Source organism: Phyllostomus discolor, chromosome 8 (assembly GCF_004126475.2).
Source record: "Phyllostomus discolor isolate MPI-MPIP mPhyDis1 chromosome 8, mPhyDis1.pri.v3, whole genome shotgun sequence".
NCBI classification, from domain to species: Eukaryota; Metazoa; Chordata; class Mammalia; order Chiroptera; family Phyllostomidae; genus Phyllostomus; species Phyllostomus discolor.
Window position 1 is genome coordinate 78,530,658 of NC_040910.2, and position 27,430 is coordinate 78,558,087.

Consider the following 27,430-nt stretch of genomic DNA (forward strand, 5'->3'; position numbering starts at 1 on the left):
CAACCAATGAATCCATCAATAAGTGGAAAAACAAATTGATGTCTGTCTCTGTCTCTTTCTCAAATCAGTAATTTTTTTTTAAAAAGCCTCTAAATTTCTTCTCTCAAATGGAAATAACTGCAGAACAGGGACAAAGCCAACTATAGCCTATGGGCCAAAAAGCATGCGTGTGTGTTTAAGTCTACTAGCTAAGAATGGTCTTTGTATTTTGAAAAGGTTATATTTTAAATGGCTATATACTCAAGTACCCATATAATATCCTCAATTTTGCCTCCTGGCTCACAAAGCCTAAGATATCTACTATCTGGCCCTTTTAAAAAATAGTTTACAAAACTTATATAAAAAATATTTTATATTAGCACTCAAACATGACCATTTGAATTTCCAATACAGTACTACCTTTTGCCTACTCCTTAATAAAGCTGCTGCTCTAATCTTGATAAGCTTGTGGGATATGCACTAAACATTTGCCTAAGAGGTATCAGCAAAGAGCCTATTTAGAACTTCATGTCTAAATGGACCAATGAGAATTTTGTATACATCATGCCTTCCTCCCAGCAATGTTGAGAGCCAGGAGAATATGGAGCACCACCACTATTTTCCAAGATGCAGGAGAGCTATCACTTCCAACTAATATTTTAATTGTTGGGATTTTGGTTCAAGTAGTAGAAGGATGGGGTTACTAAACCGTTTTGCCTAAATAAAACAAACTCACAGCTTGTGTGGACAGCATTTCATTAATGCTGTGGTCGTACTGCTCGGCCAAGATGGCTAACTTCCGGGTCTGCTCTTCCTTGAGCCGTTTCAGAACAGCTTTGTGCTCACTCTTTGGTGTAGTCTCCAGTAGGTGATTTCTTAACGCTTTGTACTGTCTGGTTTGGATTTTGCAGGTGTCCTGAAACTGCTTTTTTATTTGGAGTTCTTTAGACTGGAAAGGAAAAAATAAATGTACATAATTTTTAGCTCATGGCATTCGAAATACCTTATGCTTACAAGAAAACAAAGGCAACTAGAAGAAAGGGAGAGGAAAAACAAAAAGGTGAGATCATCAGGTTGCAGGTACTTTTGCACTTGGCTAATGGGTCAAATCACTGAATTCTATACATTTTAATAACAAAAACTCTAATTGAAATCATTATAATACCAACAACCTCATTTATCACAGGATTTCAAGCAATACTACTTATCACCTTATATACTCTGGTTTCTCTTCAGATCGTATAAATCTTTTGCCTTTTACTACTTATTACCTTACTAGTAAGTTTAGCAACTGGAGTAAACATTAAAATTAGTTTTGATTACTGTGTATACTGATGACAGAAAATTAAGTTTCTTCTCATGCAGTAAGTGTAGTAGATATAAAAGCACAGACAATACTTTATCAGATCTCTAGGGTTGAATGTAAGCATATGTATGATGTTCTTATCTCAGACACTTTGCTCCAATTTCTTTTAATGACAATCTCAACTCTAACTACATAGTCTATGACAGACCCCATCAAAATAGGGTATTAGTAACTAATATTGTTATTATAATTGGTCTTTTCCTTAAGGGAACAAACTAGGTAGATACACATCATATAAGAGTTCACTCTTTAACACCGCAAGCAAAAACTTGGAAGTCAGTTAACTAATCTTTCAAAGGTCAAAAAAAATTATGGGGCAAAGGAGGGGACAAGCATTCTCCGGGTGATGATAAACAGGAATTACATAAACATTTCTGAGATAAAATAATCTGAGTTCAGAGATGTAGGAGTTTTGCTTTTAGTTTCTGGTTAACCACAGGTTAGGCATTCTATGAACTCGGGTTTTAACAAAACTTAATATGGTAAAATATATTTCTACAAGGTATATTATTGATCAAGCCCACAGGTGAGAAAATATTCATTTACTACAATAAGGCAAAAATCTATAGGTGAAATTATTTTACCTGATATAAATACTGTCACATATTGTTTGATACAATGTGCAAGAAATGCATTTTGACCAAAGTTACAGCCTTGTCGAGAAGCAGTTTTTGCCCTCCCCCACACTACAACATCAAATACAACCTTCCCATATTTTATTCCAACTGAGGCACTAGGTCATACTCACATACCTTTATTCTGTGAAGGATCAAGAAATGTCTAGCTACAAAGAGAAAATATTGGTTTAGCTATGCTTAACAGCACTGCTCTTAAATACTGTCCTTGGTTAAAAAAATTCTTCAAAGTTAGCCAGGAATGGAACAATAAAATTCAGACATTCCTTTCTGCCTCTGTGTAACAGCCTCCATTCTTTTAAGTTTTAATTTTTATTTATTTATTTTTAAAGATTTATTTATTTATTTTTAGAGAGGTAAGGGAAGCAGAAAGAGAGAAACATCAATGTGCAGTTGCTGGGGGCCATGGCCTGCAACCCAGGCATGTGCCCTGGCTGGGAATCAAACCTGCGATAATTTGGTTCGCAGCCCACGCTCAATCCACTGAGCTACACCAGCCAGGGCTAAGTTTTTATTTTTAAAATATTGTGCCAAGGAAACTGTGTATCACTAGCCTAATGAGAAAAATAATTCCTTGAAAAAATTTAAAAATAACTGACATATATCACTGAACAAATTTAAGGTATAGAGCGTGATGGTTTGATTTATATATATTGTGAAATGATTACAACAGGTTCAGCTAACATATGAGGTCTGTCTGGAAAAAGTCCAGCCATTGTTAATATAACAAAAACGGTTTGCTCAACATCAATGTAACCTGGCAGCCCAGAAGAGTGGACTGGAATGTGCATGTGTGAACAATGATGACTTCACTGTACTAGTCAGTGGGGGCTGTAGACGCCATTTACACATGCTCACATGTGTACTGTGTGGCTACTGCATTCAAAGTGACTGGGTGAGTAGGCCAACAAATCTGCATTAAATTTTGTGTTAAGCTTGAACATTCCTCTGCAGAAACTATATGGATGAATCAGAAGGCCATTGCTATGGGCAACTGGTGATTGGCAGCTTGAAAGCATGCCTGCTCACGCATCATGTCTCGTGCAGAGTTTTTTGGTAAAACATTACATCACCCAGGTGACACAGCCCCCTCTACAGCCCAGATTTGGCACCCTATGACTTCTGGTTTTTCCCCAAACTACAACCACCTTTGAAAGGGAATAGATTTCAGACCATCAATGAGATTCGGGAAAATACAACAGGACAGCTGATGGTGATTGGGAGAACTATGTGAGGTACCAAGGTGCCTATTTTGAAGGGGACTGAGGTGTCATTGTCTTATGTACAATGTTTCTTGTATCTTCTTCAATAAATGTCTCTAATTTTTCATACTACATGGCTGGACACCTTCTAGACGGACCTCATACATCTCATACAGATACATTTTCAATAAGAACAGTAATACCTATACCAAGAATAAACTGTATCCTTCAATGTTAGACTCAGTGAAAATAAGATGAACATAAGTTATAGTGGTTTCTACTCATATAACACTGACAAAGCACCATTTGGATGGCAGGTGAAAAAACAGAACAGGCAATGGGTGTTTACCTAAACCATTCCGAAGACAGTACCCCAACCCCCATAAATCCTAGTCAACTCATGGAAGTGTTCAAAGTGAAGTTGCCCTAGCCCTTTTTTAAATCTTGGAGCTCCGAGTGGTGTGGCTCAGTGGGTTGGGCATTGTCCCATGAACCAAAAGGTTGCCAGTTTGATTCCTAATTCCTGGTCAGGGCACATGCCTGGGTTGCAGGTGAGTCCTGGTTAGGGGTGTGCGAGAAGCAACCAATCAATATTTCTCTCACTCATTGATGTTTCTCTCCCTCTCTTTCTCCCTCTTTTCCCCTCTCTCTAAAAATAAATAAAATTAAAAAAAAATAATAAATTAAAAAAAAAAGCCTTAGAGAAAGTTGAAAGAGGCAACTAAATACTTAAGCAAATAAAAACAGGGTAATCGGTGTTAAAATCTAGTCTGTTTTGAGCAAGTGGATAGATATACAAAACTAAGAGGAACCTGGTGATTTTCTTTCCTACTAAACTAGCAGAACGATTTCTTTATGGGAATTCTTGAGCTCATTTGTCATCAGAAGGAGGCATGCTATTCAAAGTCTGACTGTGATTGTAAACATTATTTTCTTAATTTCTGTATAGTTTCTGTGAAAATTAGCCTAGTGTTTACAAGCTTTCAAACTGGAAAGGCTCTAGCAACAGGAAACAGGAAGGGTTAAATACTGAACAGCTATCCCAGAGAAATGCTGTCATATAAAATTTATGCTATGACTATAAAAACTATTAAGTTTTCACTTTGATTTACTTCTGGGCACTGCTCACTTTAAAACCAAAACTAATTTCATAGAAATGTTGTTTTAAAAATCTATAGCCAAAGAGTATATATCTCTCCAGTAAAAATACAAAATAAATCTGAAAAATCATTAGGAATTCCAATTTTTCTAAGCAATGACTAAAGAAGGTCAACATAAGCTATATTGTAAATGAGGTTATAATTAGCTGTTTTGAAGACACAGCAAAGTGCAATTTTACTCAGGTTCACAGGAAGGGTAAAACAGCTTAGATTCTATATTTTGTTCAAGACATCTTGTTTAAATGGAATTGGGTGGGGATTGGGGATACCACTGGGTGTGGCATTGCTTCAAGGTCCTGACACAAATGACCTTCATGAATAAATTGCACTCCAGGACAATTACTCAGTTAAGACCAAGAACAGTTTATAGTTTAATTACCAAATAGTTTTAAAAAGAGGTAAGGTCTTTAAAAACATATCGTGAGACTTGGACCTCACTGGATGTAAATAAAAGTTTGAAGTGTGCAGATATGTACAGACTGACTGAGGTACTAATGTAGATGCCAGCCTATAAAGTGGGTGGTTTCAGTTTATTAAGATTCACGTGACTATACTCCTTCAAATATTTATTACAAGTTATAAAACTTGAAAATTTCTTGGAATTGTTAATCTGGCTGATGTTGGAGAAGGGGGTTGGTGGGTCAGGTGGCTGGAGAGACAAGGGGGAAATTAACTTTATATAGTACAGTACACTTTGGTTACCTTTCAAATTTCCTACCATACAAATGAATTCCTCTATTCAAAGTAAGTACGAGTACAAAATGTAAAGTTCTATGATGATTCCACCATTCCTCTTCATATAAGCACAGACATGGAAGGGAGAGGCATTTCTCATTCACTGGCATCTGTACTGAATGGGAACTTACTGTCTTTTTTGGATACAAATCACATTTAGAGCAAATAAAATTCCAAAAATGACAGAGAGAAGCCCACAGGTTAACATGTTGACATGTAATATCAGAATTGAGCATTTGGGTACATTTAAAATAAGAACTTTGATTCCTATTTATGGAACTTAACAGTTAAAAGTTTTGGCTATTTTTTGGTACTTGGTGAGAAATAAATAAAAGTATGAAGCTACATGTAGCTACAGACACTCCAAATTAAAACTAACCAAACATGCTCAAAATGAAAAGATTATTCACTTTCTTTATGACAGACATCTGTCTTAGACTGTTACTGTTTATGTGGATGCCTTGTACCTTCAGGCTCTTAGGCTGCTGTCGAACCTCCATGACATGCTTGCGCCTTAGTTCTCGTTCTCTTCGCTTATTATATTCCAGCTGGTTAGTGAGCTCAGTTTGATGCTGCAATCTGATCAACTCACAGCGCATCTTCTGAATTGTGTTGAGGTGACGGAACTCCAGTTCTTGCATGGACTCATGCTGTCGCAGTAGCATGGCATGCTCTAAGTCCTTCTGGGTCTGCCTTTTATTTAACTCCTAGTCCATAAAGCAAAGACAAGAAGTGTAATTTACTGCTGTGTAATACCAGGACAACATCCTAAGAAACAGAATAACCAGGAAAGAGATGCAAAAATCTGGTTCAATAATGGCTGCACAGAAACACACACACATGCACACACAATGGAGAAGTCAAACTTGTCCCTTTTGCCTCTGCAAACCCCTTCTCCAAAGGCCAACAGTTTGTTGCAAACGTTTCCCAACCTTTCTCCCCATGCTTATCATGACACATCTATTAAAGAAAAATATATAGTTTTAAAAACTGAATAGTAATTATGTACTATAGGCTTATAATATGCTTTTTTCACCTAACAATATAATGGATATATATGCAGATCAGATCAGCACATACAGATCTTTTTTTTACTGTAGTAGATGTGTAATTAGTAGCACAAATTTCCTTATTCTATTCATTTATTATTCATTAATACTATTTTATGCAATAAGCTTAAGACATATCAAACCTATCTGAAGAGGCTTAATTAATGTCTTTCCTTCTTCCTTTCTTTCTTTTATTAATTGTTTCTTAATTTTATATTTCAAGAGGGCTCCCCATCCTTAGGTTAGTTATTTAGACTCTGTTCTTCAGTTTCATCACTTCTCAAAACAGAGATAATATATACCTAGTTCACAGATTTGAGGATGAAATGAGCTCGTAAGCAGAAAGTTCTCAGAATAATATATAGCATAATGCTCAATAAATGTTATTATTCTTTCTTTCAGATTAAAAAGAACAAGTGTACAACACACACAATGTAGAAATCAAACTTGTCCCTTTTGCCTCTGTACATCCTTTTTCCAGAGGCCAACAGTTTGTTGCAAATGTTTCCCAACCTTCCCCATTATCGTGACATATTATAGAAAAATATAGTTTTAAAAATTGGGTAAGAATATATACTATAGGCATGTAATGTGCTTTCTTCACCTAACAATATAATGGACATATATCCGGATCAGATACTACATACTGGTCTTTTTTTTTTTAAAGTTTCATTGTAAGCTTGTTTTACAATACCATAATTTTTCTATTTTTTGCTTTATAAACAAATTTTCAATAAATATATATGCATGATACATCAGATAACCATGTTATTATTTATTTAGGATAGATTTCTAGAAATGGATTTGATGCATAAAAGTACAAGGGGGGACCCCAAAAAAAACAGTATTTATAGAAAACTGTGTATTTATTCTTACACGTTTAAATTTCAGTCACCTTCAAAGTACTCTTCATTTGATGCAATACACCTATGGAGACTTTTTCCCCACTGCTCAGAACAGTTTCTGAACTTGTCAATATTGATGCCTTTTAGTGTTTCTGCTGTTTTTTGTTTCACCACTTCCATATCAGTAAAAAGTTTCCCTTGAGGACTTTTTTCATTCAGGGAAACAACAAAAAATGTCCCACAGTGTCAAGATCTGGTGAATAGGGAGGGTGGGGCACGAGGGTCACGCCATTTTTGGTCAAAAACTGTTGAACACGCAGCCCAGTGTGGGCAGGTGCACCCATAAATCACCCATCATGAAATGGGCAAGGCCACTGAAAGTCTTCAAAAAAAGTTCACTGAAGCCAAATGCAGCCTCTCACAACAATGCCAGCTGGTACACTGATACTGATGGGTTCCTACAACACTCACCTAAGCAGGGGAATCCTGTACAAGAAGCCCACCCTCCAGAAGAGAATTCCAATTGGAGGGGGTCCCCCTCTTATATATGTGAGTATTACATTTTGAAAGTTTTTTTCAAATTATGTTCCAAAAGGGTAGTTATCAATTTAAACTTCTACCAGTACTGACCATTTCCCCATGCCATTACTCAGACTCAATGTTATCAATCTTTTAAGCTGTGCTTATCTAACTGATGCCACTGTTTTGATATGCCTTTATTTAATTATTAGTGAATTTGAACAATTTTGCTATATTTAAAGTTTACTTTAAACCACTCTTGGAAATAAATTAATCCATGCTTACAAGTACCCCAGATAATGAGAACAATTGTTTTCATTGGTATAAGAGTTTCAACATTTGCCTAATTAAAAATTACATGATTATTAAATGTATTAGTTTTTTTCCTTGGTGGCTGCTTGAAGATCGGCTACCACCATGAACAGTGGTGACACAGTCAGTCGATCAACAGACTACTTCATCAGAAACAAATGTTCATTGACGTCCTTTACCCCAAGAAGGCAACAACACCTAAGACAGATATATTCAGGAAAAACTAGCCAAAACGTGTAAGACCACACCAGACATCATCTTTGTGTTTGGACTCAGAACCCATTTTGGCTTTGGCATGATTTATGATTTAATGATGATTCCTTGGATTACACCAAGAAAAATGAACTCAGACCATAGACTTGCAAGATACAGCCTATCTGAGAAGATGACCTCAGAAAAAAAGAGAAAGCAATGCAAAGACAGAATGAAAAAGTCAGGGGGACTGTAAAGGCCAATCAATGTTGGTGTTGGCAAAATGTGAGCTGGAGATTGGCAACAGAAGAAGTAGAGATTATTTAGTGACTTCATCTGTGGTGATTGTAAAGATTTTTCATGAGAGGATTAATAAACTAAGAACTTTTATGTGAAAATAAAGTTAAATGGTAACACACACTTCATGGCATCCATTGCAGATCAAAAGGCATAACTTGTCCAATTTTCTCATATTTAAAACTTAATACTTCTTTTATTCATGGATTTCATATTTATTAAATGTCTACTATGGGCCAGACACTAAGCCTATAAAGACCTGAACAAAATCTGTGACTTCATATAATTTCCATTCTAGTTGGGGAGACTTCCTTCAAAAAATTACATGTATGTAAGAGAGAGAAGTACAAAGAAGAATATTTAAAGGAGAGAGAAGAATTTTGTGATCAGGGATGGCATTTCTGAGGAGGTGACATTTGAAGACAGATTTGAAGGAAGGGAGAAAGCAAGTCACATGAATACCAGGAGAAGAAGGATTTAGGTAGAGGGACACACAAGTGCAAAGGCCCCGAGGGTGGGATGTAACTGACGTATTTTCAGGAAAGATACTGACTTCACATCATTCACACGTACCTCCCTGACAAGATCTTGTTCTAAGTTATGGCGTCCAAGTAACATTCTTCTCTTGAAGCGACGGCACTCCAGCTCTAGGTATTGTCTCTGACGTCGAAGAAGATTAGCCTCTTCTTCTGCTTGGAAATGCTGTATATTCTCCTTCTGCTTTGAAAGCCACTCCTGTTTTTCTTTTTTTGGAGTGCTCTGGTTTTCATTCAGCTCCTAGCAACATAAAAAACAACTAAGTTAAGAACACATAAAAATTAATTATATGAATGAACCATTTGGTATCTGGTAAATTAAAAAAAAAGTATTTTATCTATGTCCTCTCTAATGCTCAGGCAAGGCAATGACCTTAAAGAGGTAGGTTATATTCTTCTCTTCCTTGAGTTACCTAAGAAGTAGGACAGGAAAAGAGAAAGGTACACTAGAAAGGATATATATCCTTTTAACTTGGCATGGCTACATTTATGATGGTTTCTAGCTTCAAAAAGCACAAAATAACTGGTAAATGAAGTAATACACACCTTTCTTTAAATCCTTCCTGAGACAGAAGGAGCGCTTTCAGTTAAAAATCATATGATGTAATTATGTTTCACTTTTTGGTTTTTGATAACATAAATACTAAGTTTTGGGCAAAATTATGGATGGACTCAATCTAAGAGAATTGGTAATTAAATAGAAAATCAATAAAACTATGGGACAATAGAGATTTTCCTTATGAATGGTATTTAATATTCAGCATAAATAACTACTGAACAAACAAAAACAATGTTTTTCTACAGCATTTTAAATATCACCTCACAAACTACCTAAATGACAATGCATTTTATTGGACAAGATGAGAGCCCTGACAACACACTCAATGAAGCACCCCCTAGAATGCTAATGAATACTGGTACATTTTCAACCTAAAAAGCATCACCATTGTGAGGAATATAAATGATAAATCAACCACCTTCCCTAGGCATAAAATGATTTTTCAGAGACTACTAACCTTATGATCTTCCCCCTTTAATTAAAACAACAACAACAACAATTCTTTATAACTTTGGTTTGTAAGATACTCAAACACATAAAGATAAAAAGCACATAAATTAGGAGCTCTCAGCATAGGGGTACATGTGTTGGCACACAGTGGGAAGAGAGAGGGATAACATAGGCATATACATGCAGAATTACCTGGGTTGCTTTTAAAAAACTTCTGTCAGGGAACCTCCCTACCAAGACTCTATGTCCCTTCTTCTAAACAGGGAATTACTATTCTAAGCAAACATATACAGATTTTACTTCCTAAACAAAATGAAGTTATTAGTAGGACTGTAAATTATATTATTAAAGGATTATCTATACCAGTGCACCCATAAAACTAAAATTTCATTTAATGAGGAAGCAAAACTGTAGAACCACATTTTCTCGGATATTTATTAAAGTTGTGAACCCTATTTACAATCTTTTCAAACCCATGTTCCAGTATAGAGTTTGGCTTCTGCATTATAGTCATGGGAACATGTTGTAGGTTATACCCTCTAAATCTTGTCAAGTCCACTTGGCTGGGTATACACAGCAAGTCTTTGTGCCACCAATTTGTACATAGTAAGACTTATATATGTAATTATAAAGCAAATTCCTATACACACGAAAACATTGATATCAAAGAGATTACTGTTATTTTGTCAAGATCAATTTATCAGTGTGCTAATAATTGATTTCATGGGCTAAAAATTTCATGAGAGTGGATTATAAACTGAGATATATTTTTGTCCTGAACACAATCCTGAGTAATTATACCTTTTCAGAAATTGCCTTGGAGCAATTAAGGCTTTTCAAAGTTAGACTACATCTGCTTTTAAAAGAGGTTCAAAAAAGTAGCTCATAAAGGGCAAATGAATATGAAATCATGTAGCCATAAAGAAATAATCAACATATTCTGCTATTAAAGAAAATGTGATAAGCAAATAGGCCGTTATCCTTACACTATGTTAAAATCAGAATAAGAAGAAATTATTGTAATCTTCTGAGCCAAAAGTAAGAAAAAATAAGGTATGGTTTATTTTAAAGATAATATAACTTTTTTTACATATCAAATATTTTTGTTTCTAATGAGTCAGTACTTAAAAAGTGGATAGGAAAGCTATTAGAAATAAAATAATTTATATTTTCAGGAGATGATTTCTTTTAGATCCTACCGAGAACTGAGGACTTAGTCTACTGACAAATAACTGATCACAATCAATGGTTCCATTCACACTAATAAATATTTCGTGACTACAAACAACAAAAGAAAAATTTATCCTGTATAGGGAATAGAATAACATTTTAGTAACTATATATGGTGTCAGGTGAGCACCAGACTTACTGGGGAGATCATAAGTTATTTAAATGTCTAACCACTATGCTGTATATCTGAACCTAATATAATATTGAATGTCAATTGTAATTGAAAAAAAAAAACTAAAGAAAAATTTATCCTAATGATTCTATAAGTTGATTAGCATTGGGTATTATTAATAATCAGGTAATTGGCTTGAAAAATTTTATAAAATAAGTACCTCCTTAAGTTGTTCTTTTCGAAGTTTATATTCTCTTTTCTGGGACTCCAAAAAGCTATTCAGTTCTTTCTTCTGTTGGGCCTGAATATGTTGCTGGAATTTTTTCTCCTCATTGGCCATCACTTTAGCCTATAAGAAATTTTTAAAAATGGATCAAATTCGTTAAGTAGATTCAAAGTAGCAGTTTAATATACATCACCAAAGATACCTTTGTTCCCCCAAGAACATAAAATCAGTATAAGCATTACCAAAATAAAAACTCCCAAATAATTATTAATAAGTATTACTCAGATCTTTTATTATTCGAATTTTAGAGAACCAGTAAAATAAAATTCACCTTTAAAATACTGATCTCCCTGGCTGGTGTAGCTCAGTGGATTGAGCGCAGGCTGGGAACCAAAGTGTCCCAGGTTCAATTCCCAGCCAGGGTACATTCCTGGGTTGCAGGCCATAACCCCCAGCAACCGCACATTGATGTTTCTCTCCCTCTCTCTCTCTCTCTCTCTCTCTCTCTCTCTCTCTGTCTCTCTCTCTCTCTCTCCCCCCCTTTCCCTCTCTAAAAATAAATAAATAAAATCTTTAAAAAAATTGTTTAAAAAAAATTAAAAAAAAAAAAACCCCTGATCTCTTACAGAGTCAAAAGTTTCCACTATTTTTTCATTTAACAGGACTATGCCATCCCCACATTGAAATAAAACAAATATATATTTACCTAAAAATATAACTAAATCATGGCCTTTTATCTAGATTTACCTATATATTAAATAATATAATATATTCATCTTCAAATAAAACACTGACCTTCAATTTATAATTTAATATGAAAATGTTAATTATATATAATACTATTATATATAAATATTTTTATATATATCATACTAATTTACTTTTGCTTATATATGTAATATATACCCATTGTAGAATATTTAGGAAATACAGGAAAACACAAAGGAGAGAAATCTTACATGATTTCAACACCCAGATATACCCAATATAAATATTTTGGTGCAAACCCTTCCTAATTTTTTCATGTATCTATATAGCTTAAACAAATTTGTAATCATATTGCACATTTTGTGTCATGAATTGTCTTCCTAAATATGTTTCTTTTTAAAAAATGTTTTTATTTATTGATTTGAGCAGGGGGGAGAGGTCATTTGTTGTTCCACCCATTCATGCATTCATTAGTTGATTCTTGCATGAGCCCTGACTGGGGACCAAATTCAAACTCACAAACCTGGGGTATCAAGATGCTGCTCTAATTAACCGAGCTACTGGGCAGTGCAATAGATTAGTTTCTACCTCTTTTCAAGTTATTAAAAATACTACCCAAAGCCCAAAGGAATTCTAAGTATCTGTACATTCTTTCATTAAATTATTTCAAAATCAACTATTTATTTACACCATAAATTATTTTGCTAACTTCTCTACTATTGTGAGAGAATGGCTTTTCTTTTTTGGAGAGAAAAGGCGAACAGGGTAACTATGATAATGACTCAATGTGAAGTAGCCAGACATATTTGATGATTTTCTGTGAATTTACTGAGAAGTTTTCACTTTACTTAAAAAACGTGACTCTCAAAATAAAACAAAAACAGATGGGATACGAAAAACAGAAGAAAAAGTTTCACATGATAAGACTCCTTAAGTTCATCATCACCAAGCCCTTATTTTATGAAATGTTAAAGGGACTTATCTAAGAAAAGAAGATAAAAAAATGTATAGTAAAATGACAGCAAACTCACAATTAACGACAACACCTAAAACAAAAACAAAAGAAACTAAGCAAACAACTAGAACAGGAACAGAACCACAGAAAGGGAGATCACGTGGAAGGTCAGCAACAGGGGAGTGGGAGGAGGAGAGAGGGGGAAAAGGTACAGAGAATAAGTGGCACAGATTGTAGGTAGAAAATAGACAGGGGAAGGGCAAGAATAGTATGGGAAATGTAGAAGCTAAAGAGCTTATGACACATGGACATGAACTAAAGTGGGGGAATGTGGGTGGGAGAGGGTATACAGGGTGGAGGGGAAATGGGACAATGTAATAGCATAATCAATAAAATATATTAAAAAAAAAGACTCCTTAAAAATATACCATTATCATATGGTAGAATGATATTTATAAATAAACAAATAGACTAAATCTTTATCTTAATTTGTAACCTCTAACAAGTTCCCTGTATAACAACCTTTAACTATACTGACATAAAAATCCTGCTATAAATTTTAAAAAGTTTAAAAAAAATTCATAGAAAAGAGAATTATGAATGATTTTTTTGAGACCTAAATCTCCTATTGATGGGTGATTTATCAAACTCAATAACCAGGGTAGGCAAGGCCTAGAATATTAAAGGACTTACTACTATGACACTATAAAACCATCAAATGTCAGGAACTGATCCCATCTTCATTGGTTCCCAGACTCAGTACTTTTTAAATTTTTAAAAATATTTTACTTATTTATTTTTAGAGAGAGAGGAAGTGAGGGAGAAAGAGAAAGAGAGAAACATCAGTGTTTGGTTGCCTCTTGCATGTCCCTGACTGGGAATGGAACCGGAAACTCTTAAGAACTTGATATTATACACGTTATATAAATATTTCTCCCTTTCACCAAATGGTTTGCTTGGTTCTGGAGAACAGATGTCCTAACTTCAAAATGCTACCTTGGTTAATTCTGAGGTGGTCAAAAGCTAGAATAAATAACAATACTGCATCAGTCACCTCTTTTTCCATAGCAGCCTGGTGTTTCTTGATAAGCTTCTCCATTTCTGCAGCAAAATTGTTACGCTGAGTTTCAAGATCTTTGTCTAATCTGAGGCGATGTTCATCCATCTCAGCCTTTAGCTTATTTTCCAGAGTCATCAGCTGCTTTTGGTGCTGCCGCCTCATTCTCTTATAGCCAGACATCTGTTCTCTAAGCTCAGAGTCCTGCTCATGTTCTTGCATTTGCCTTGTAACCTAGAAGAAAAGAATAAAATAATGCAAAACATTTTTCTTTCAAAGACATTTTAGACCACTCAACTATTAAGTAGGCAATTAATATACCAGATCTCAGCTAGCACTTTCTAATTAAAGATCCAGCAGGTCTTCTAAACAAACAGACAAGCTGGTTCTAAAATTTATATGGGAATGCAAAAGACTCAGAATAGCCAAAACAGTCTGGAGGCGCAAACAAGCTGAAAGACATATACTTCTGTAATCAAAATGGTGTGGCTTTAAGGATAGGTTCACTAGATCAAAGGAACAGAATAAAATCTAGAAACAGACCTGTACATATTCAATTGATTTCTATCAAATAGCCAAGGTAATTTAAAGAGGAAAGAAAAGCATTTTTAAACAAATCCTGCTAAAACAACTGATTCTCTGCATTAAAAAACAAAACAAAAACTTTGACTCCTGTCACTCTTCGTGAAAAAATTTGAAAAGAATTATTTAACCTAAACATAAAATCCAGAATCATAAAGCAGAAGAAAACACAGACTATTTTCATGACCTTGGGATAGGCAAATATTTCTTGGGTATACAAAAATCACAGAGTATAAAGGAAAAAAAGTATTAACTGGATTTTCTAGTTGAGGTGAAACTCACATAATATAACATTAATCATTTTAAAGTGAACAACTCAGCAGCATTTAGTACATTCATAATTTTATGCAAACACTACCTCTAGTTACAAAATATTTTTATCACCAGAGAAGAAACCCTTTATCTGTTATATAGTTGCTCCCTATTCTTCCCTTCTGGTAACCACCAATCTGTTTTCTGTCTCTGGATTTATCTATTCTGGATATCTATTCTGGATATTTCATATAAATAGAATCACATAGCATGTGACCTTTGTGGCTGGCTTCTTTCATTTAGCATGTTTTCAAGTTTCATCCATGTTGTATAGCATGTATCAGTACTTCATTCCTTTTTATAGCCAAGTACTATTCCATTGTATGCATATACCATGATTTGTTTATCCATTCATATATTGGGGATATTTGTGTTGTTTCCACTTTTTGGCTATTGTGAACAAAGCTACTATGAACATGTGTATACATGTACTTGTTTGAATACCTATTTTCAATTTTGGGGGTATCTACCTTGGAGTAGAATTGCTGAGTCATGTGGTAATTCTATGTTTAACTTTTTGAGGAATAATCAACTATTTCCACAGGAGCCATACCATTTTACATTTCTACTAGCAGTGTACAGGAGTTCTAATTTCTCTGTATGGTCTCCAACACTTCTTGTTTTCTGTTTTTTTTTTTCTTTTTAATAGCCATTCTAGTGGGTGTGAGGTGATTGTGGTTTTGACTTGCATTTCCCTAATTAAAACTAATGTTGAGCATCTTTTCTTGTGCTTGTTGGCCATTTGTATATCTTTGGATAAATGCCTGTTCAAGTCCTTTACCCATATTTTAACTGGGTTGTTTAAACTGGATTTTAAAACAAAATAATAATAATAATAATAATAATAATAATAATAATAAATTTAGAATCTTGATAACAGTAAAAAAGAATAGTTAAATCACGGAGAAAAAAATTGCATGATCTATATAATACTTTTATCCAGACTATATGAAGAACTCTTAGAAAACAATATAAAAGGATGAATATCTGAACAAGAAATCAGGCAAAAGACTCAAAGAAACACTTCACTAAAGAAAGTACAAGAACCAACAATAAGCATATGAAAGGCTGATTTTGGCAATATCTTTAGTCATAGAGAAATGGAAAAAAAAGACCACTATGAGATTCCATTTGACACCCATCAGAATGGCTATAATAAAAAGGACTGACAATGCCAAATGCTGAAGAGGATGTGAACCAACTGGTACTCTTATACATCGCTAATGGACAAGTCAAATGGTACAACCATTTGGGAAAACTGTTTGGCATTGTCTTACAAAGAAAAACATACATATACCTTGTGAACCTGCTATTTTACAATTAGGTATTTACCAAAAAGAAATTAAAACATCACAGTTACATCTTAAAGACTTGTGCAAGAATATTTCTAGCAACCTATGTGTAATAGCTCAAAATGAGATTTAAACCAAATTCTCAAAAAAAAGAATGAATAAAAAATAGTATATCCATACAATGGAAAACTATTTACAAAAGACTGAACACAACAGCAGAGATGAATCTTAAAAACATTACGCTGGGCAAAACAAGCTCAACATAAAAGAATACATTTTGTGTGATTTCATCCATAGACATTCCAAAAACAGTTAAACCTGACAATAGTGAAGAAACAGAAAGTGGTGGTCATTAAAATGGGGAACTGACTAAAGAGAGACATAAAGGGAACTTTCTGGTATATGAAATTTTACACAGCTTGTTTTTGTAGGTGATGGCTAACATAGGTATGTACTATTGTAAAAACTCTTCAAACTGAATAAATACCTAAGATCTGTGCATTTCATTGTATGAAAAAAAAATCCAAGGAAAAAAAGAAACTGAATTATGGTATCTGGTAAATATATTGAATAAATATATTAAATAATATAGCTATGCTTATCTTTCTACATTACTCTACATACTCTTGAGTTTTTATTTGAAATAAATGCAGTCATTAAGTTTAAGGATATGGATCATAAGTTCTCTAAATCCATAACTTAAGTTTTTAAAACTAATTTGAGGAAGCCAAATTTTGGGACAGGAGACTTGCCTAAGAAACATTTAATATATGCCAAGTCACAAAGATGTTTCCCCACAAACTGGCCCCACCCTAGGTATTTACTAAAATAGTCATGAAAAAAATTAGGCAACTTTGCCACTTGCTCTGTTCAAAGAGTTATTTGGACATTGTAGAATAGTGGGAATGGCATGAATTATGATGGGAGATGGTGTTCTTGACCCCACATGTTATACAGATTCAAGAATCACAGCATGGGATTCATAAAATCTGCCTATGTAGTTGATAATTCAGGTAACTCCCTTATCTTTTTTCTTTCTGTCATCTGTTCCAATAGCCTACATTTCCTATAATTTTTAATATAATTTTTCTAACCTTAGAATCCTTTATTATGTTTTGGTTCTACTTAGCTGACTGATCAGGATTATAGGTCTTCCATTAAAAAAGCCCAAGTGTCCAACAGTTGATGAGTGGATAAAAAAACCATGGCACATTTACACAAAGGAATACTACCCAGCTATATTAAAAAAAATTTAAAAAAAAAAAAAAAAAAAAGGGAAATCTTTCCCTTTGCAACAACATGGATGAACCTAGAGAGCATTATGCATGTGAAATAAGCCAGTCAGAGAAAAACAAGTACCATATGATTTCACTCATATGTGGAATCTAATGAACAAAATGAATTAATAAGCAAAATGGAGACACACCCATAGACAGAAAGCAGGCTGACAGCTGTTGGGGATAGGAGAGGGTTAAGAAAAAAAAAAAAGAGAGACACGCACACACACAAAAACTCCTGGACTTGAACAACAGTGTGGTGACTGCAGTGGGTGAGGGGTTGGCAGGGAGGTGGGGGGACGTGGAGGAGGGTATAGGAGGAATAAATGCTGATGGAAGGAGACCTGGCTTGGAGTGGTAAACACACCATACACTGTACAAATGATGTGTTGCAGAACTGTGTATCTGAAACCTGTATAATTTTGTTAACCAGTGTCAACCTAATAAATATAATAAAAAAGGAAATAAAGGCTATAAACCAATTAGAGAAATGAAAAGTATAGTTAAAAATAAGCAAAATGTCTTAAAGCTTGAAAAATATAATCATTTGGCAAATACATAAATAAATCAATGTTCCTGAAATGAACAATCCATTTTTTTATTGTTATTTGGGACGTCAGAAGAATTACGTTTTGAGTATATTGGATTGCCTGACATTTCCCAAACATTCTCCTTCATTTTGGTTAGCCTCAGTATTTCCTACTGTTAATGCTTTTTTTCCTTTAATGATTCAAAATAAAAAATATTTATTTATTTTTAGAGAGCAGGAGAAAGACAGAAACACTGATTGGCTGCCTTTCTCATGCCCCCAAGCAGGATAGACACATAACCCATGTATGTGCCCTGACCAGGAATCAAACCACTATCTTTCAGGCCAAAGGATAACACCCAACCCACTGAGTCACAGCAGTCAGGGCCTACTGTTAATTCTTACATGGAAATAACATTTCTCGTTTCCCTTGAGCCTAGAACTAATTACTTAAAGCTCAAACAATTTGTTTTATAAATACTTCCTTTATGCCCTGAATTAAAAGTAATTTGAATTCCTATTTAGTATCTTATAGCTCTCTTAAGCATTTAATATATTCTAACATCCTAGTTATTTATGTACATGTTTTGAAGATAATATTCAAGTCTCTTGAGTGTTTTGTATAATCTTTCTCATAACAGACAACTGAAAAAGTGAATGATTTTTTACAAAATAAATCTCATATACAAAAAGTTATATTTTAGTATAGATGCCAAGATCTAACATGAAAAATATACTTCTACTTCAAGGGAAGTACCTACCAGTGATGCTGTCCGTATAGTAGCAAAGTGTTCCCGATTACGATAATGTGATTTATGACGAGATACTTGTGGGGGAGACTGGGGATCTGATGCTCTTGTTCTAGGATCTCCCTCTTCTCTGTAATTTTCTTCCTCCTAGACAAAGAAAGAGACAACACTATCTAAGGTGAACCAGTTTGTTTGAACTTTCAAGAAAATTAGCTTAAAGACAACTTGATCAACAAACCTCAAAAGTCGTAATTTTAAAAGCAAAAACAAACAAAAATGTGGAATGCTGCTATTTTATTTCCAATATAATTAGAATCCGGAGACACTATTTCTTCAGTGTATGAAACAGCACATAGAGTCACAATAAGGAAATGTATAAGGCTAGATTTATATCCTACTCATTATATGAGAAATTGAAAAGTTTTAATATGGCTTGAAAATAAATGAAACATGCAGCAGGCAGTATTTTAACACAGCAGTGATAAAATTAATTACTCTAATGCTCTTGGGTTTTAGAAGCAAAAATATAGCTTAAAAATATCTTTATATTACTTTTGTCATATGTCCAAGATAAGTAACAGAAAAATGGTTGTAAATTGATGCCATTCCTTATACATTACTTTGGTTCATTAACTAAAGAGAAATAAACTGAAATAGCAACTAATTGTGGGACTAATCTTTTATATCACTGATTCTCTTACTAAGAATATAAAAATTAAACATGATTTTGCTCTGACACTATTACTTAGCTAATAATTCTTAAGAACTTTCTAAAATTTTTAAAAACTTAACAGAATTTCCCATTTTAACTATTTTTAAGTATACAATTCAGTGGCATTAATTACATTCTCAATGTTGTGCAATGCTGCCACTATATCTAAAACTTTTTTATTACCCCAATTGGAAACTCTGTATCCATTAACAAAAATTCTCAATTTCAACCTCTATTCAAGTCTCTGGTAACCTCTAATCTACTTTCTATCACCATGAATTTGCCTAGCCTAGGTATTTCACATAAGTGGAATTACACAGTATTTGTCTTTTTGCATCTGGGTTATATCACGTGACATAATGTTTTCAAGATTCATTTGAGGTAGTATGTACCAGAATTTCATTCCTTTTCATAGCTGAATAATTAGATGTATATACCACATTTTGTTTATCCATTTACTTGTTGCTGGACAACTGTGCTGGTGCCAATTTTTGGCTAACATGCTTACTAACATTTAGGTAATACCTACAGAAAGCTATAAAGTTAAAAAGGAAGCATTCTTATTAGTTGCTAAAAGGAACTATTGACCTTCAAATATTTGCAAGAAAATTTAAAATTATGGACTTAAAAATACAAAGAATAATGTAGCAAACACCCCTAAATTTGTGACGCCCAGAATTTATAATTTTCTACAAGTACACTCAGTTTTATTTTATTTTTTTAATGTTTTTTTTTAATTTTTATTTTTTTAAGATTTCATTTATTTATTTTTAGAGAGGGGAAAGGAGGGAGAAAGAAAGAAAGAGAAACATCAATGTGTGGTTGCCTCTGATATGGCCCCCACTAGGGACCTGGCCTGCAACCCAGGCGTGTGCCCTGACTGGGAGTCGAACCTGCGACCCTCTGGTTTGCAGCCCGTGCTCAATCCACTGAGCTACGCCAGCCAGGGAAGTTTTATTTTAAAGATGTAAACATGGATAATACAAAAGCTATTTTCGATCATCCTAACTATTTCTCTTGCTTGTGGAAGGCAACTATTATCGTTAATTTCATGTGTATACTTGCTACTTTAAATTACTTTATTTTCCATCTAAGTAACTTCAAATAATACATGTCATATTTCTGTATTTCTTTCTTCTAAGATTTAAAAAATATTCTTTTGGAGTTCTCAAAACATTAGTTTCCTAAATGCAGGTCTTAAATTGGGAATTAACAAGACTATTGTTCCAAACTTCTGAAACATCAAAAACAAAACAAAAAAAACAAATCCTACAACCAACCAAAAAAAAAAAAAAAAAAACAAACCAAAAACAAAAAAACCCACACAACCCCAAACAACAAAAAACTCCTCTTAAACTAATCAGATAAAGAAAATTCTTTACCAAAGTTCAATTTTTTCACCAAAACCCAAATACTCACAGGTTTTAAGTGGATGACAGAACTATTGGACATCACTGTGTGATCTCCCTCCATCATATCCAGCTCACTCTTGTCATCTGAGGCATCTGGAAGACTGTTAACACTACTGCTTTGGCTACTGGCACTAATGGACATACTGGGAATAGATTGATTACTTCCAACACTATTCACTGTTCCTGTCCGTCCAACACCATGATCTTGTTCCTAAGGGAAAAGAGTATTAGGTTCAAATATCTGTATTTCTTTTGAATTCTTGAGTACAAGTCCCTAGTGCATTGCTTGGCACATAGTCTTCAGAAAGTCAGAGGTCTATTGTGAGAAATTTTCTTTATTTGTCAAGACCATGAAGTTTACCAACTATTACTTGACAATAAACAAATAAAAATGACCAATAAGTAAGTAACAAACCATGTTTGACCAATGTTTGACCAAATGACCAATAAGTAAGTAACAAAACCAACCATGCAAAAAGTATGGTTATCAGTGCTGGGTTATTTCCAATGTGTAGCATTTTTTGAAATCCATTTTTACTACATATCTCATGGGCTATCTATCTATAGAGGTTCTGCTCATTTCTCAATGATTCCCATGGTTAAAGCAAGCCCCAGCCTTTTTAAAAATCCTGTAAACAACCCCTTTTAGTTATTTTTTATTAAAGTCTTTTATAAGTTTATTTTTCTTTCTTCCTCATAATATAGTCTCTGGCCTAACCTCTACCACCAAATAATTAACATTAATTCCTATCTATTTTTGTGTGAAATGTGAATTACACATTACTTATATATTTAATCACAATCATGAAACTGCTTTTCTGAAGTTACCAGGTTAAGAAGTGGTACCTGGGCACCAACATTATAGCAGTCTTATCATATCAAAATTCTGTAAGATATGCAGAATTTAACTAATATATAGACACATGGTGTGTCTCTCACTCTATACATATACATACCAGAGTGTGTGTGTATATATGTGAACTTGTATATACATATATATGAACTTATATCCCTAGCCTATCAGAGACACTACATTGTAGCTACAGAATTAACTACATTAGTTTTATTAATTTCACAACTTTGCTAAAAAATTTCCTATATTTAAAACAGTCCAACAATTTTCTAATGATTATTGTAAGAATAAAACAAAATAAACACAAAACACAAAACTACAGTGAGAAAGTATTGTATTTTATAGTTCATTAATTATGCAGTGCTATTAAAAAAAGTAACTACTGCTTCTGGTGTCAGAATGCAAAATGATCTCTTTCACTGGCAAGCAATATGAAAGAATGAAAGCTCTGGAATTCAGACAGAAGCAAAGAAGAAAACTGAAAATATGAAGAGTGATAGATCTACAAATAAGCTATATATTTCCCTGTGAGGAAGTTCTTTAGCATTTCTATGGCAAATCTGTACTTCCATTTTCCCCTAAAAGGCAATAGGGAAAGAATGTGGCCTTGAGAGTGAGTGATATATGAATTTGAACCCACACGCCTCTACCCGAGGTGACTCAGTTAATCATTCTGAGCCTCACTTTACTCATCTGTAAAATGAGTATTTTAGAACCATGTAAATGGAATAAAACTATGCAGAACTGAAAAGAATTAATGGCCCCTGGTGATAGAGTAGAATGACTACTAATTTTGTAATGACTTCTGAGTGAATAATGACAACTTCCAGAGTTTATAATTTCAAATCCTTACAAAGGTTAAAAAAAAAAGGGGGGGGGCGGTTGAGTGGCCAAGAGCTTTAAAAGGGGCTAGATTAAATAACGGTGGACATGTTTCTTTAATAAAAGACTTTGCAGTGCTTTACTATGCCAATGAACACTATGAAAGGGCTGGGTTTAAATAATTCAAAATCTTTTTTCCCACTTGAGATCTTATAGGACCCATGCTAAAAAAAACACAATTTAGGAACCACTGATATAAATGATTTATGGCAAGACACATTGCATTAGGAAAGCCACTAATAAAGAGAGCTCAGTATTTGAGTAATTTCTAAGGTACTACCTCTTCTTCTTCCTGTGCTTCTACTGCTGGTCCATTATGTGCCTCCTGGAAAAGGAGTTTCTTCATCTTTCGATACTGCAGATTGTCCAGCTCTCTTACTGCATCTTTTGTCCTTTGAATGAGATCTATTAACACTGTTTCAGGGCGCTCCCGAAGAACAAACATGTGCTGCATAAGAGAAGGTAAAAGTCAGGTTGAAACCTATATATTTTTTCAATTGGTATAACTGGTACAATTATACCCTTTCTCAGATCCTAGAATTACTATTATGATAGCTAATGCATATAATTTATAGCTATCTAATTTTTATACTTTGACTTCTTACATTTATAAAGTTGTCATTTACACATATACACTCTGCCTACATAACTACCCCTGCACATTTTATAAAAACTTTGAACATGATACCTTTGTCAGCCAACTGAAAATGCTGAGTTAAAATAGTCAAAAGGTGTAAATAAACACTAACATTTAAGGTCAATTTTTTTTTTCTTTTTAAAGCTGGGGACAGTGAAACAAGTAAGGGCCTAGGATAGAAGCAGCAACAGGAGAGGGATTAAATGGGGAAATGAGCCTAGGAGGGGCAGCTCTGGCTCACTAAGAAGTCAGAGGAAAGTGGGCCTTGGGGACAGGGTCAGGGAGTTAGCCTGGGAGGAGCTGCTGCCACTGCCCATTGCTCCCTGGTTGTAAGCCTCTTGGGGTCCCTTAGGGTTTAGGATGCATGCCTGTGGGGAGAGAAAGAGGGAGAAAGGGGAGGGAAAAATGAGTGTGTGCTCCTGGTAGGGAGAGAGCGTTAAGTTCAATTCTTAAATTAGAGCCCTAGATAAAGGCTAAATAAAGGTTTATATATTACAGAACTGCTGACTTCATGGATAAGGCACGTTCAGTTCTGAGGAAGGTTTCAACAGAATATATTTACTGATGGTGGCTTTATATTACATAAACTTGGGTGTTATGGGCTCCTTTATATGTTGCATAAGACACACTTTATAAAACACCAGCAGTTATTTAAAAGCCATTATATTACTAGTGATTTTTATCACAAACATTTAATAAAGCTTAACCTATCAAATATAGGAAAGTAGAAAGAACAATTCCACCATTAGGATTACCATTGTTACATTTTGGTATATTTCTTTTCTTTTCTATTTTCTTTCCTCTTCTTTCTTTCTTTTTAAAATTATAGTTGACATTCAATATTATATTAGTTTTAGATATATAGCATAATGGTTAGATATTTGAATAACTTATGAAGTGATCCCTCTAATAAACCTAGTACCAACTTGGTATCATTCATAGTTGTTACAGTATTATTGATTACATTCCCTATGCTGTACTTTACATCCTCATGATGGTATATTTCTTTGCAGAAATTTTCTATATACAGATTTTGACTTGTAGATAGTTAGCACAGAGATTGCAGAAAGATGCTTTCTACCTTGGGCTTATGACATGCCCTTGAATTCTTATTACACTTTAAACTTCTTAGTTATTTTAAATTTATTTATTCATTATGCAAAGTTATACTATATTATTTTATTATACTGTACTGTTGTATTATGTTATTTCAACTCATAAACATAATGCATACAGAATATTTCATCAAATGTTTATGCCAAAATTATTTAACAATTACCCTAATTCTGGATGGTAATTTCCAATTTTTATTTCTGAGATAAACAGCTTCATACATTTAAAAAAACCCTTTTTTCTATTACTTTTTTTTTCTTACAATGGACTGTGATAAAAATGTAATCAGACCAAAGAAAAAGAAGCACTTGATAGATACTTCCATTTGTTTCCAATAAGGCTGTGCCAATACACTCAAGTATGCAAATCAGGTAAGTGAATATAACATGCATGCTTGAGATCTAGTCTCCAAATACCAAATACCCTGCCATGGCGGGCTGAGTTATTATCAAAAGAGTTTATGCTTAGGCAAGTGTAGGAAGGCAGTCACATTCTTCCTTTTTCCTGAGCCTAAGCTTTTTTTGTATGTACTACTACTTATAATATTCAGTCTGCTTATTAAAAATATATATATTTCTAAGTCTGATAACTTTCTACAATTAGATCTTATTTTTCAGTGACATAATTCCTAGGTATACTAAAGTTTTTGTTGCTACTATTTTAAGTACCTATTTATTCAGGCTTTCATTTCTGAGACTATGAGTGAGATTACTATCTAGAATTCCCCAAGCATTACTGAAACTTTATATTGCTGTTTGACATACTATGTATGGTAACAAATAATACTATTGAATATAAATATCTCAAGATTTTCTTTGTGTCTTTAAGTGCTGTGTCAGTGAAAGTAAACTGAATCTCTTTGAGATTTTAAAACACTCATATAATAATAGTCTACTTGTATCTTATTATAAGTAAAAAAATCAACAAAATTCCTTAGGGTCACAAATAGAGTCAAATCCTACTTACTAATATTTTATCTGTATGTTTTAAGAAGTATATAAATTTCAATAATACTTTTATTGTTATTAATAAGAGGGAGAACCTTCAAATGAAATAATAACTTTTGAGAATATAAAGGATACACCAAGCATATATTTAAATTAGACAACCAAATCTAATGAAAACTGAATAGAACTTACATGATTTTAAAAAATATTTTCATTAAGTTAGAAAAATGCATTTCCAAAAAAGAAACAAAAATATCCATTTTTTAAAAAATTATATGTATTTGATCATGTTATTACAGTTGTCCCAATTCCCCCCATGTTGCTCACCTCTACCCAGCACCCCCCACTCCCTCAGGCAAGTGCCACACAGGTAAGCATTCGCCAGTCATGTGTATAAGTTTTTTGGCTACTCCATTTCCTGTACTGTACTTTTCATCACCATGGCTATTCTGTAACTTGATCTTCATCTTTTTAATGATTTGGTGATAATGAACTCCTTTAGTTTTTCCTTGTCTGAGAAGCACTTTATCTGCCCTTTGATTCTAAATGATAGCTTTCCTGGGTAGAGAAACCTTGGCTGTAGGGGCCTGCATTTCATGACTTTGAATATTTCTTGCCAATCCCTCTAGCCTGCAAAGTTTCTTTTGAGAAATTAGCTGACAGTCTTATGGAAATTCTCATGTAGGTAACTAACTGCTTTTCTCTTGCTGCTTTTAAGATTCCCTCTTTATCTTAAACCTGTGGCTTAATTATGATGTGTCTTGGAGTGGGCCTCTTTGCATCCATCTTGTTTGAGACTGTGCTTCCTGGACTTGCATGTCTATTTCCTTCACCAAATTAGGGAAGTTTTCTTTCATTAATTTTTCAAATAGATTTCCAATTTCTTGTTCTTTCTCTTCTCCTTCTTAACCTCTTGAAGTTGTCCCAGAAGCTGCTTATACTGTTCTAATTTTTGTGGATTCTTTTTTTCTTTTTGTTGTTCTTGACTGGTTGTTTTTTGCTTCCTTATGTTCCAAATCATTGATTTGATTCTCAGCTTTATCCACTCTACTGCTGTATGTATCTCTGTAAATTGTGCTTTATTTCAATTCGTGTATCCTTCATTTCTGACTGGATCTTTTTCATGCTGCTGAGGTTCTCACTAAGTTCCTTAAGCACCCTCATAAACGGTGTTTTGAAATCTGCATCTGATAGACTGCTTATCCATTTATTTCACCTTAGCTCTTTTTCTGGAGTTTTCATCTGTTCTTCCATTTGGGCCATGTTTCTTTGTCTCCTTGTTTTGGCAGCCTCCCTGTGTGTATTCCTATATATTAGGTACAGCTGCTCTGATTCTGTCTTGGTAGTGTGGTCTAATGTAGTAGGTGTCCCACAAGGGTCCACTGACACAGCCTCCCATATCACCCAAGCTATGTACTTGAGGTGTGCCCTTTGTGTGGGCTGAGTACACCCTCCTCTTGTAGTTGAGCCTTGGCTGCTGTTGGCAGATCAATGGGAGGGATTTACCCAGGTCAGTCAGCTGTATTGGCTATAACCACTTACCACCAGCCTCCATCCTCTGCAGATAACCATCTGTGCAGGGGCAGGGTGGTTGTGTTCTCACGTGGTCTGTAGCTGTCCACTGGGTGCACTAGCTCTGGGGTTTCCTAGATGGTGCAGGCCAAGGTCAGCCCCCACCTGTGTTTTGCCTGGGACCACCCTTCCTGAGCTATAAAGCAATCTGAGATGGATGCTACATGCATCTAACTCATCGCTCCCCTTTGCTTGGGAATCTTGGGACTTCTTCAAGATTCCCAGGCAAAGCCAAGCTCTGAATCTAGGCTGGCTGATGCTAATGCTGGGCCTGGAGCTCCTGAGGCCAGCTATGGCTTGTTTGAGAGGATTTAGGAAGATGTGCAGCATGAGCCAAGAACAGCCATTCATATGGAAAAGCAGCTTGGGTGGGCCTGTAAGCTGGATGGGGCAGAGTCTCTGGGGATTTCCAAGACAGGTCAAACAGTGTCAGCCGG

General features: G+C 34.4%; 1 protein-coding gene across 6 annotated transcripts in view; it reads right to left on the minus strand.

Annotated features, from left to right (window-relative positions):
- The window catches only part of TAOK1 (TAO kinase 1), a 143,861-nt gene that overhangs the window by 15,856 nt on the left and 100,575 nt on the right, over nt 1-27,430 (minus strand). For all 6 annotated transcript variants that reach the window (XM_028519463.2, XM_036033324.1, XM_036033323.1 and 3 more), the window contains 8 exons: nt 23,005-23,172; nt 20,997-21,200; nt 18,878-19,012; nt 14,122-14,358; nt 11,399-11,527; nt 8,865-9,068; nt 5,545-5,784; nt 716-928 (listed from right to left, as the gene is read on the minus strand). In XM_028519463.2, coding sequence (XP_028375264.1) covers nt 716-928; nt 5,545-5,784; nt 8,865-9,068; nt 11,399-11,527; nt 14,122-14,358; nt 18,878-19,012; nt 20,997-21,200; nt 23,005-23,172 — 1,530 coding nt within the window. The remainder of the gene's footprint in view (nt 1-715; nt 929-5,544; nt 5,785-8,864; nt 9,069-11,398; nt 11,528-14,121; nt 14,359-18,877; nt 19,013-20,996; nt 21,201-23,004; nt 23,173-27,430) is intronic.